This window comes from Diabrotica virgifera, chromosome 6 (genome assembly GCF_917563875.1).
Source record: "Diabrotica virgifera virgifera chromosome 6, PGI_DIABVI_V3a".
Classification (NCBI taxonomy): Eukaryota; Metazoa; Arthropoda; class Insecta; order Coleoptera; family Chrysomelidae; genus Diabrotica; species Diabrotica virgifera.
Window position 1 is genome coordinate 250,593,984 of NC_065448.1, and position 14,093 is coordinate 250,608,076.

The following is a 14,093-nucleotide window of genomic DNA, read 5'->3' on the forward strand; positions in this document are numbered from 1 at the left end:
TAAATTAAGTATTAATAAAACATCAATGACATTTGATAGTGAATTTAATTATTATGGCCCGGTTTTTCAGTGAGCGGTTAAAATTTTGGTTAGCTAACCTAGTTTAAATTTTAACCAATATTTTAACCCTTATATCGTTTTTCAGTGCTTTATACCAAGATGTGCAATTCTATAGATTTTTGACAGAAAAATAAACAAAATAGAATTTCATAACCTATTTTATAAATAACAAATAACATAACATTACAAAAATGATTAATGCATTCAAGTTCCGATTCTTCATCTGATGATGAAGATATAATTAGGTAAGAATATAATAATACATAATACAATATTTCCCGCGGTAACACAAAATGTCATAATTTAACTAACCTCTTCTGTCAGCAAATATAGATAAACGTCTGTCGGAAAATTCGGAGTTAAACCACCTATGATAGCGAGTATCGGTTAAAATCTTGGTCAACTTAAACGGGTTTAAGCGATAACCTAGTACTGAAAAACTGATTAACCATAAAAATTTCGGTGACCGAAAAATCTGGGTTAACCCAGCACTGAAAAACCGGCCCTATATAAAATAAATAAGATTTTCAAAAATACAATTTGAGTATAATATTTTAAAAGCAATACTTTATTAACAGTTTTAAAAAGGTTTATACCAGTATAAATACGGCCTCCCCTTTATGATAAATGGACTGTTCCATTTCTAGTCGTTCGCTAAACTCAACACAACGTGACACAACTGGCTAGTGGTTGTAGAAGGTAATTTTGTTGTTTTTTGAGAATTTTGCCGAAATTGGCAAAATTACTAATTATTTAATATCTAATAATTATTAACTATTTAGAAATGATTTTTTTGTCGAATTGACAAAATTATTGACTAAAATCACTAGTCAGTATTATGTCTGTGTACATGACAATGTATGCATCCTTCTAATGAAAAAAAATATTTGAAGATTTTTCTCAAATTATGGATACCAAGAACATTTTCATTTATAACTCTTTTATTTTTAATTTGACAAATAAAAGTTATTCTTCATAAAAAGCTCTTCATGTTCTAAGATTTATGATGCAACCATCATATATAGAGTGTCCCAAAAGTAGTGGAACGGTCGAATATTTTGCGAACTAAACATCGGATGGAAAAACTGAAAAATACGTGTTTCAATCATTTTCAAAAATCTATCCAATGACACCAGACACCAACTCCCACTACACCCCCTGAAGGGGGGGGGGGGTAACTTTAAAATCTTAAATGGAAACCCCTAGTTTTTCTTGGCAGATTTGGATTCGTTACGTAAAAGTAAGCAACTTTTATCCAAAACATTTTTTCGAACTGTGGATAGATGGCGCTATAATTGGGAAAAACGATTTATCCTGATACCATGGATAAATTATAGAAACGGTCTAATATCTCGAGAAATACACTTCCAAATAAGAAACCAAAAAACAGGTTTTTAATATTTTTCGAAAACCTATCGACAAACACTAAACATGACCCTCCAACCCACCCCCTTGAGGTGGGGTAGGGGGTAACTTTAAAATATTAAATAGCAACCACTACTTTTAATTGCAGATTCGAATTCATTGCATGAATTGCATGAAAAAGTAAGCAACATTTATTCGAAATATTTTTTTAAAATGCTGATAGATGGCGCTAATAAATCGTATTTTTCCAATAAAAGCGCCATCTATCAACAATTCTAAAAAATGTTTCGAATAAATGTTGCTTAGTTTTTCATGACAAATCCGAATCCGTAATAAAAAGTGGGGGTTGCTATTTAATATTTTAAAGTTACCCCCCACTCCACCTCCAGTGGGTGGGTTGGAGGGTCATGTTTAGTGTTATTCGATAGGTTTTCGAAAAGTATTAAAAAAATTTGTTTGGTTTTTTATTTGGAAGTGTATTTCTCGAGATATTAGACCGTTTCTATAATTTATCCATGGTATCAGGATAAATCGTTTTTCCCAATTATAGCGCTATCTATCCACAGTTCGAAAAAATGTCTTGAATAAAAGTTGCTTACTTTTACGTAACGAATCCAAATCTGCAAGAAAATCTAGGGGTTTCCATTTGAGATTTTAAAGTTACTCCCCACCCCACCTCCAGGGGGTGTAGTGGAGGTTGGTGTTTGGTGTCATTGGATAGATTTTTGAAAATGATTGAACAAGTATTTTTCAGTTTTTTGATCCAATGTTTAGTTCGCGAAATATTCGACCGTTCCACTATTTTTGGGACACCTTGTATAAAATTTTATTACTTTTATACGAGGTATATAAAAAATATGAATTTCGATCAAGAGTAAACTACCTTTATAGTTCATAACATTTAAATTAGAATGATATAATGGCACATTAAAACATACCTATTAATTCTAAACTACTTTTCATAATAGAAATTTTCCATAATATGAATTAAAATACGTAAATATGCAAAGTTTTCGTTATGACAATGCTCGCATTTTCAGCTTGTTATTTTTAAAGGTGCGTTTCACCAATTTTAAAAATTTGAAAAAATTCAGGGTGAAATATTATGCAAAAATACACGTTATATATTTTTTTCGTGAAAACGAATGTCTTAGCTATTTTTTTATACTCATTTAAAATTTTAAAATCGTTCTAAAATTTAAATTTCCCGCCAAAAATTAAAAACAAAATTTTTCGGACAGAACTTTTTAAAGCTAGTTCTCGATGCGGCTGAGATAAAAAATAAAAACTTAAAAAGCCTAATTAGGCTCTAGGTGGGTCACATGACCACCTAGGGGGCTAAAAATTTCAGAAAGTTAGTTTCACTATATATGCTAAACAGTGACCTATATGGAATTCAAATCGAGTTGGGGGCACTTTTCATCATCTTACCCGGCTAGGCCCTTTGACACGAATAAACGCCGATTTATATATAAACAAATATATACGCGTTCAAAATTTGAAACTTTATTGTTTATTTATGAAGCATAACGTAAACAATTAACGTAAAAAGTGAAATTATGTATAGTTCATATCATTAGCTACAATCCGTAAAAGAATCCGTAAAAGTTTCAAGTTCCTACATTGTAAAAAACAAGAGAATTTAAGCATTTTCCATTAAAATCGTTTTTTTTTATTTAAACAATTAATAAACATAAACATTTTTTTTATTGACTATTCGTGTATTGTTCCCGCGAATGCATATGTCTGCAAATTTTCATTCATTTGCATTGAAGAAAAGTCAGTCAAATTAACGTCTAAAGATTTGATGCAAACTATTGAAGTAAAGAAAAGCGTTTAAAAACGTTTTATTTGGATTTTTTAATGAAAATTAAGAATTATCTCTTGGTAGCTACAATCTCGAAAACGGATTATTAAGAAGTACCCCCGTATAGTCTAAATACGTCTGGTGATATGTGTTCCTTCCTATCCAAATAAGGCATTCTCATAGGTAAAATCATTGTTGTTGACATTGACCAATTTACTTTTTACCATTTTTGATAGGCGCAGCTTATTCAAGGGTGCATACGCATATGCCGGTACAGTCTTTAAGATATAAACATATGTTACAAGAAAATAAACAGTGGTGCCAGACGCCATTACACAGTGTGTTTACCTATTTAGGGAAGACGATATTAATATTCTCTTTGGCTCTTTGGAGCATGAAGCACAATTCTCAGAAAATGATCTCAACTATAATACCTACTTTATTAAAAACTATAGTCACTGACTTTTAATAAATTAAAGGTAAAAATGATCGAAAAGTTTTAAGAATTATTTAAATGTAATGTAAATATGCAGGTATTTGCATATTTTGGTGTTACATTAACATATATTAATAATATTTACATAATTACCATATCTAGAGATTTTGGACACACTTTCACTACTTTTAATCTATTTTTTTTAAACGGGTGGAATATATTCTCTAAAATAGGATATTGTTCTGAAGCTTTTTTCTCGTGACATCTTAAGAGCGTATGCGCAAAATTTCGGACTAACGCTTATTAAATGCATTCATTTTTTTCGAATCCTGAGAAAACTAATAAGTATTTTTGAAAAATTTAAACGCAGAATAAAAGATTACATTATTAGCGAGGGTCGAATGTCCCTGAAAACTTCTATAATGTTTATTTTAATAAGTTACAGGGGTGAAAAAGAAGAGAAAATATAGTGTGATTTTTAATTTCAAATATCTCATTCAAAAGAAACTTTTTGTTCATTCTTTGGGCCATTCCGCCCTCGACAATAATGTAATCTTTCACTCTGCGTTTAAATTTTTCAAAAATATTAATTAGTTTTCTTAGGATTCGAAAAAAATGAATGCATTTAAAAGAATTGGAACGAAATTTTGCGCCTACGCTCTTAATGCAATTTACTATTCTTATTGGAAATTAACTAGTTTTGATGGGAAATAAGCCACAATTTTACTAAAAAAACGATTTTATTAACGTTTCGACGTCACATCGGATGTCGTTGTCAAAATACAAAATTATAAAAATACAAAATACAAAATTATATTATGCAATCAATTTTAAAATTTCAAAAAATTCACACGTATAGCTGAGGCGTTTATAAAACATGCCTATTTTTTATAGACCCATAGGTAGAGTGTACATAACCTCAAAAAATTAAAAGAATTTTTTTTTTCAAAAAAGCGTACCTATAACTTTTTTTGAGGAATATCTGCAGGTCTAATTTTTTCTAAATCTTGTGTGTTTTATCAAACACTATATTTTTTAATTTTTTTCAGATTTTTTCGTAAGGCTCCCCACCTTCAAAAATCCGAAAAACTGTTTTTTGAGGGGTTTTTGGGGGAGTTTCCCTATTTTATAAACTTCATAATATATCAAATCAATTTTGTTTTTATAGGTTATATATAACTTGAAGTAACTGAGTCCTTTAGAATATTTAAAAATCAGAAAAACATGTTCAAACCCCCCAAAACCCCCTTAAAAAACAGTTTTTTGGATTTTTGAAGGTGACCAGCGTTACAGAAAAATCTGAAAAAAATAGAAATATAGTGTTTGATAAAATACATAAGACTAAAAAAAAAATAGATCTGCAGCTATCCCCAAAAGTTATACACTTTTTCCAAAAAAAAAATTTTAGGTTTTTTTGAGGTTATGTACACTCAACCTACAGGTCTATAAAAAAAATAGACGTGTTTTATAAAAGCCTTAACTATGCGTGTGAATTTTTTGAAATTTTAAAATTGATTGCATCCCACCAAAAAAAAATAAAATCAAAAAATAAAGTTTTTGATGGTGGGGCAGGGAGAAGGGGGTGGTGGGGAATATTACGATGAATCTTATGTCTTGATCACATAGAACTTAAAAAAATGAAAAAAATTAAATTCTGGTAATGAGGGAGGGTATTTTTTAATTTATGTATCCCGTCCATAAGTGGAAAGTTTGATGCGCCACTGTAGACGCATGTGCCACTGAAAAGTGACGGCATAGTGCTCAAACGTTTTCTTTTAGGTTCTACTATTTAAGTTATAGGGTTCCGTCGTGTCTAAAATGATTAAGAAATTTCACCTATAGCGGCTCTTAGTCTACAACAGAAATATTAAATAGGATAATTATTTTTTTGTATATAACTATATACCGCCCACATATTCTAATCTTCCGCCTTCCGTAAAAGTAAAAAAAGTATTTGGTAGGTAGAACAACCTACTATTATACAATACAAATGATTGTTTAAACTTCGGCTAACCCATTATTAAAAAATAATGATCTTTTGTTTGCGTTTCAAACACAAAGAAACTAATTAACGTTATGTATCAAAATGTGATTCTATGCTAAAAGTTTGATAATAAATATTATAACGAAAACGATTATGTAAAAAATTAATTATAATTATAACAATACCTGTATGGATTTTTCTCGTGGTTTAGCAAAATGTCATGATTACTATTATACAGTGATCAGCGAGCTAATAACCGACAAAATAACGCAAAAGATGAGAAACATAAACATTGTGAAATAAATAGAGATGAAACTAGTACAGGTGGAAATTATCGATATAAACGTATAAATTAACATTACATTACATAGTTTCCCACCTTTAGACGTCTGTGACAGGAGTATTTTATAAAATTCTCCTGTCACAGTGACAGTTGCCATACCCCTCCGATACGTCTAAAGGTGGGAAATTATGTAATGCAATGTTTTGCCGCACCACAACCACAGCTGAATCCTTTTGATACCGTAGGTGTCTGTGATGAGTGAATTTTCCCCTTAGAGGGAGTGAGAGTCGTATGGCTAAATCTGGACTCTAATAATAAACCATAATCTGTTCCTAATTAAAAAAAATTGAATATTATCATGTAAGTTTCTTATAAAGGATTAAAATTTCCAATAGACATAAAATTTCTCATCGTTAATTATTTCAGTTAACTTACATTTCTGTCTATTAGACTTTTAAACACAATTTGCAAAATTGTTAGTTTTTTATTGTTTAATAGCAACAAAAAGTAATATTCAGTACAAACGTCTAATGTTACGCATGTAAAATTAAAGTGTCATTTAACAACGACAACGCCAACAGGAAGAAAACCGCAGCAAATAGACAATATTGTAAAACAAACAATTTCAAGAACAGTGCATTCACTTTATTTTCAAAATAAGATACCTACTTAGCACAAAATTTTACTAAAAGACGGACGAAACTTTGACAAACATAACAGATAATAAAAATGTATACCATTTTTATTCAGTTGCAATGCGAAGCCAAAACTGTCTTAATTTTTACTTAGGTTAGAGAACACAACCAGCACTCTTATCGACGATTTCACCTCTTGTTAGAGGCCCTTCAGAGAATGCATAGACTACTATCTCTACTCCAGGGAAAAATTGTGAAACTAATAAATGTCGAAAATTTTTACCTGGAGTAGAGATAGCAGCCTATGCATTCTCTGAAGAACCTCTAACAAGAGGTGAAATCGTCGATAAGAGTGCTGGCTGCACTCTCTAATCTAAGTAAAAATTAAGACAGTTTTGGCTTCGCATTGCAACTGAATAAAAATGGTATACATTTTTATTTTATATTAGTATTACTCCTATAGAGTAACTAGGTCCATTTTCCGTTGGAACTTTACCAAGCTGTAGACGGGGTTGTGAATTGCAACTTTTTAGAATTCCCTCTTGTTTTCACTGCAGCATCCATCTGGCTTGCAATTTTTAGAAGTCATGGAGGTTTTTCCAAAAAGTTTTTCAATTAAAAATCTTTTAAAAATATTTTATTTTACAAATATTTTTATTAGGTTGAAAAACTTAGACTAGAATAACAGATTAATTTTTGAAAATTTTGTTGGAGAAAAATTAAAAACTTTAATTTCAATTCTGATTTCAATTCATTTTAGTTCTACTAAAAAGAGTAAACTTATGTTGAACTGCTGTTGGCAGTTGGCATTATAGCATTAAAAATTTTAATTTTAATGCTGTCAAAAATAAACAGAAATAAACGGCCAGGAGATATATTATTTACACGAGCAGAACAGAAAAAAATATATAGAGATCTACGCTAGTCTCTTAAAATATAATTCCCATGTAATTTTACAGACAGCCAACAGATGTGCGTTTATATTCTTTTTATACAACTATAACTATTTCTTACAAACAAAAAATGTCGCAAGAAAATAGAATACGTTTAATAAATCATATGCGAAATGGGTCACTGCTAACGAAATTGTATTAAACAAGATAAAATATAATAATCAGTAATCTCAAATTATCTAGAACATAAAAATATTAATACTAAAAAACACATAATTATTTCAATAATAAAGATAAGTGCGTTCAGAATTAAGATAAAAATTAAATAATTTGTGTGTAATAGGCGAGCGGCGAAAAGATGACCTACTTTTATTAATCATGAACTGCCGAGCAAAGGGAGATATGCAAAATTTTTTACCACCCCCCGTTAATATATACAAAAATGCCCTTACTACCAGAATTTAAATTTTTTCATTTTGAAAGTTCTATGTGATTAAAAATAAGACTCGGTATAACTGAACAGATTTAACTGAAACCCTCAAGGTCACTTGCTGCACATCAACGAACGTCTGTCATCTCTTCTCTTCGCAGTTGCAGATAAATGGGTTTTACTGTACAATTTTAGCGCCTCCTCCTACTTCCAAAAACGTCAGTTATTCGTTTTTTTTTTTCAGTGTGTTGAAATTAATTTAATTTATAAATTTCAAAAAATTCTCGTAGGTTGAGTGTAAAGACCTAAAATAGCGTTTTTATCGAAGAAAAGCGCTCCAAAAACTTTTTTTGATATGGCTGCAGGCCTGTATTTTAAAATTTTGTCCATTTTATCAAAAAAATATTTCTGATTTGTTGCAGATTTTTCTGTAAGGTGGGCTATCTTCAAAAACCCAAAAAACTGGGGTCTTAGCGGTCGTTACCCATTTTAAAGACTTCAACATGGATCAAATTAAGGTTTTTTATAGGTTATACAGTGCTAGTCAAAAGTCCGTACCCCCCCTCGTATCTTTTGAACCATTATACCTATAATAGTGAAATTTGGAGGGAGGAAATAAACGGACGTAAGCTTCTTAACTAGTCATGACAGGTGACGTAATAGTGACAGATGACTTTACAGCGCTACTGTCACAGATAATTTTAAATGGGATCTTATGACAAGTGACACATCATTTGAAAGGTATTGAAAATACCTATTCAGACATACTAATTTTGTTTGAGTTTAAGCTAATTTTGATGAATAAATGAAATAATATAAAATTGTAGTTTCGCATTTAATAAATAAAAATTCTAAATTCCAACTATGACTACTTGTCAAAAAGGTTGATGTTGTCGTAAAAACTACTAGAGAATTGAAAAACGTCAACTTTTTTGACAAAAAAACCATAGGCGGACATTTGAATTTTTATTAATTAAATGCGAAACTACAATATTATGTTTATTTAATTTATTCACCAAAATCAATATCAACTTAAACTCAAAAAAATTAGTATGACTGAATAGGTATTTTGAATACCTTTCAAACAAGGTATCACTTGCCATAAGGTCCCATTTAAAATTATCGGTCACAGTGGCTCTGTAACGTCATCTGTCACTATTATGTCACCTGTCATGACTAGTTGAGAAGCTTACGTCCGTTTATTTCCTCCCTCTAAATTTCACTATTATAGGTATAACCGTTCAAAAGATAAGAGGGGGGTACGGACTTTTGACTAGCACTGTATATAATTTGAAGTAAATGAGTACTTTAGAACATTCAAAAATCTCGCGAAAACATGTTTTTAAACCCAAAAAACATGTTTTTCAAGGTTTTTAAGGATTTTTGCCAGTTTTGCAAAAAGTTATAGTACAACGTGTAAAACTTTTACTTAGGGCCGGTATTTCCAACCTCACTTAACCAAAGCTAACTTTAAGCCTTTGCTTAAGCTTAAATGCCTGTATTTCCACATCAATTTGAGGCTTAAGTCTAGGCTTAAACCAAATAATTTTAAGCTCGCTCGGGAGTTGGTTTAAGCCTTTGCTTAAAATTTGTTTTCTGTTTTTTGAGGTTATTTCTATAAGTATAGATTATCAATTATATAGTTATTTTAAAAACCAACTTTTGAGTAATAACGTTATTATTAGATTATTAAATAATAATCTATTAATTTATTAATCGTAATAACGATTAATAGAATTCTTACTACTTTTGGAAGGTGTAGGCACATGAAAATTATTTATTTCTACAATGCTTGGTAGGTATATTTATTTTACAAAAATAAACTTACATTCCAATTTGACATTTAGGAAATGCAATAAACAAAATTACAAAGACGGATCTATTGCTTATGCAAAATAATAATAAAAATATAACCAGAGAAAATATAGACAATAAACTAACAACACATGTACCATGCACACAAAATTAAGTGAAGTAAATGGCATTGATACAGATGACGAGATAAAATTAAATGTCAACAGTAGTGGTTTTTACCTCAGAACAGTTAGTTCTGGCATTTTGACGTATTCAGAGGTAAAAAACCAATTAACTTTACAGTTGAGCATCAGTTTAGTTAAGGAAATGATGGAAATACGGCACCCAGCTTAAGCTTCTCCTTAACTTTTGACACAGGCTTAGCTAAGCAAAAGCTTAAGTATCTATTGAAATACCAGCCCTTAGTAGGAAAAGCTTAACATTCCCGGACGATGTAAAGATTGCCGTCGAGGCGCAAGACGAGACAAGGCAATACAGAGTCCGGGAATATGGCTTTTCCTACAATGTATACATACTATTTTTCCGAGAATCGAATATTACAGTAAGGAAATAACATTTCCGTACAGTTATTTTTCGTTTCCAGGCAACGGCTAAGTATAAGGAAATATCGAACGTTTATTTCAAAATGTTGTCAGAAATTTCTAAATTCCTGACCGATTTTCGGAAAAATCTTTTTGTTCTGCAATTAGTGGAGTCACTGAAGGTTTTCACCTCCGATTTCGTTGAACCTCCATCGATGTTCATGAAAATTGGTGAATAATCAGAGGATACCTCAAGGAACAAAGGTGATATAATGCCAACTTGCGCTTTTACCCTGGGGGTGGATGCCACCCCTTCGCGGTGGTGAAAATTATTTTATTAAAAATAATACCATAAATCGATAGAGGGACAAATTATAAGCAAAATTTGTTATATCAAGTTATTAATATAAATCAACACTTTTTGAGTTATTAAAGACCAAAGATTTTATTTTTTCGTAAAAAAATGCATGTTTTAAACCGATTTTTCACGTACCGTATAACTCAAAAACTATAAGCTTTTACAAAATAGTTATTATTACTGAAATTGATGATAATAAAAAACTGAATACATTCCTCACTTAAAGAACTAAACTAATGTTAGTTCAAAGTGAGTTATTGGCAATTGGATGTGTATTTTTTTCGACGAGTACTCAAATCTAAGTATTCAAGCTTAAACAACGGGAAAACGATGCAATGTTTAAAATATACCTGCTAATCATTTGTCAACGTACTTCGGAATACCTATTAAATGAGCTTCAGAACAAGTTCATAGCGTCAAAATTAAGCAAGTTATGATGAAAATAAAAGAACCCTTTCGAATTTTTTAGGAAAAAGTGAAAAATAAAACATACGCCATTTCCACAAAAATTAAAATTTATAATAATCCTTACAATAACTTCTTTATATTAGCATAAGTAATGATTTCGATAATTTTGACCGGTTTAGAATGCATATTTTTGAAAAAAAGATATAATTTAAAAAATCATAATTTTTAAAATTATTCTAATTTTCATATTCTTTTGATAACAACTCCAAAAATACTCAATATACGTAAAAAATGATAAATACACAAATTTTAGTTTATTCTGTGTCAAATATTTTACCTGTCTTACTATTTCCATAGGGTAATAAATAACCGAGATAGAAACGTTTAAATCTTAAATGTTGCTGTGAAAACCATGCAACCGGGGCCATTTAACCTTTTATTTTAAAAAAATGAGGGGTCTAAAAGATTAAATTCAACGTGGTTAAATAGCCCTTGGAATTAACTTTCAAACGGTTTTTAGATAAACCTGATATCTTAAAAATAAACGGAGATATTAAAAAAAACAATAACACTTTTTGGAAAAATTAAAAAAAAAAATTTTGAAAAATTTTTGGTGCTCATTTAATAGATATTTTTAAGTACTTTGACAAATGTTTAATAAGTTTATGTTCATGCATCATTTTCCCCTTATTTCAGCTTGAATACTTGAATTTTATTACTCGCCGAAAAAAATACATATTCAATTACCTATAACTCACTTTTAGTTAATACTAAAAGGTTTTTCTGGTAAAAGATTCATTTAATTTTTTATTAGCTTCAGTTTTGGTAATATTAACTTTTTTTCAAAAACTTATAGTTTTTGAGTTATTGATGAAAAATTGGTTAAAAACATGCATTTTTCTCAAGAAAAATTAAAATCTTTGATCTTTAATAACTCAAAAAGTTTTGATTTATTTTAATAACTTTATATAACAAATTTTGCTTAGAATTTGTTCCTATATCGAATTATTCAATAAAATAATTTTCACCCCCGAGAAGCGGTGGCATCCACCCCCGGGGTAAAAGCGCAAGTTGGCACCATGTCACCTTTGTTCCTTGATATATCCTGTAACCATTTACCAATTTTGATGCAAATCGATGGAGGTTCAACGAAATCGGAGGTAATAGCTCATATCCACCTCCAGTGACTGCACTAAGTTATAATTTCATTCGGATTGTTTGTTATAACTTTGTTGTTAATTTTAATGTTGCCTCTAATAAATGAATTCCTCTGTAATTCTCCTCTAGACATATTATAATCATGTTAAAAAAGTAAAGCAAAAGTAAGTACTTACATAAAATTGTTCAGCGCGGGGCCTGAATTCCCTCAGTCCTGTAGCACCGTCCAAGGAATATGTTGACAGAGGTGAAGATTCACCTTGTAATAGTGGTCTGGCGATTTGTTGAACGCGCTGGGCCTTCCGCCTTAGGCCGCGCATCTCAGCCAATAGGGCTTCATACTGAGACACCGGCAACGACATCACCGAATACTACATTCTGAAATAGAAGAAAATCTTTGATAATACCGGTGCATTTTGTAGTTTAAATGTTAGGTAAATAGAAATATTCAAAACACTTCCTGACGTAATGTTTTGAACTAGACTATAAGTTCATTAATAATCTAAGATCGAGAATGATTAAAAAGGAAATACAATATTTTACTCAGTTAAAACTGTGGAGGGGTACTTAGTACTGTACGATTATGTTATGTGATAAATGTCTTTTATTAGTATGATATAATTGATCCAAATAATGGCATAACCCAGACATGCAAAGTGAAAGTTATCCTTTAACTCCAAATTGTTCTATATGGTCCACATAATGTTCAGAAAAAAGGTCACACCATTTTGAGCGTCGGGTTTGGGGGGGGGGGGGGGAGAAATCGGTAAATTCGTAGTTTTTTAGTTTTTTCGTCAATATTTCTAAAACTATGTGGTTTAGCATGAACAACCTTCTATACAAAAATGTTCTACATTCAATTTGCAATAAAAAATATCCTATGTATAATCCTTCCAAAATGAACAGTTCCAAAGTTACGGAGGTAGTATAGTATAATTGGTCCAAAAAAGGCCTAACCCAGACATCTAAAGTAAAAGTTTTCCTCCAACACCAAATTGTTCTATATGGTCCACATATTGTTCAGTAAAAAGTTACACCATTTTGAGCGTCCGGTTTGGGGGGGGGGGAGATGGGGGAGAAGTCGGTAAATTAGTAGTTTTTTTACGTTTTTCGTCAATATTTCTAAAACTATGCTTTAGCGAAAACAATGGTCTATACCAAAATGTTCTACATAAAATTTAAAACAAAAAAGGTCCTATACATAATTGTTATAAAATCAACGGATCCAGAGTTACGGAGGGTGAAAAGTGGAGGTTTTCGATACTTTTTATATTACTTATCTGGGCAATTGATGATGATTTTGGGTGGTGAGGTTGACGTTTCTTCAAGGGCTTATCACTAACATATCATCGGGCACTTAAATAGCAAATTTTATTTACAAAACACAATCCTGTTAAAGAAAGTTTCTATAAATTGCCCAAAGAATATAAAAAGTATCGAAAACCTCCAATTTTACCCTCCGTAACTCTGGAACCGTTGATTTTATAACAATTATGTATAGGACCTTTTTTGTTTTAAATTTTACGTAGAACATTTTTGTATAGAACATTGTTTTTGCTAAAGCATAGTTTTAGAAATATTGACGAAAAACGTAAAAAAAACTACTAATTTACCGAATTTTCCCCCATCTCCCCCCCAAACCGGACGCTCAAGATGGTGTAACTTTTTACTGAACAATATGTGGACCATATAGAACAATTTGGTGTTGAAGGAAAACTTTTACTTTGCATGTCTGGGTTAGGCCTTTTTTTGGACCAATTATACTATACTCTATACTACCTCCGTAACTTTTGAACCGTTCATTTTAGAAGGATTATGCATAGGACCTTTTTTATTTCAAATTCAATGTAGAACAATTTTGTATAGAAGATTATTCATGCTAAACCGCATAGTTTTAGAAATAGACGAAAAACCTAAAAAACTACGAATTTACCGATTTC

At 30.7% G+C, this 14,093-nt stretch overlaps 1 protein-coding gene across 1 annotated transcript in view; it reads right to left on the reverse strand.

Annotated features, from left to right (window-relative positions):
* The window catches only part of LOC114338534 (adenomatous polyposis coli protein), a 216,516-nt gene that overhangs the window by 197,414 nt on the left and 5,009 nt on the right, over nucleotides 1–14,093 (reverse strand). Inside the window, exon 2 of the mRNA XM_028289138.2 lies at nucleotides 12,330–12,531. Coding sequence (XP_028144939.1) covers nucleotides 12,330–12,515 — 186 coding nt within the window. The 5' untranslated portion in view covers nucleotides 12,516–12,531. The remainder of the gene's footprint in view (nucleotides 1–12,329; nucleotides 12,532–14,093) is intronic.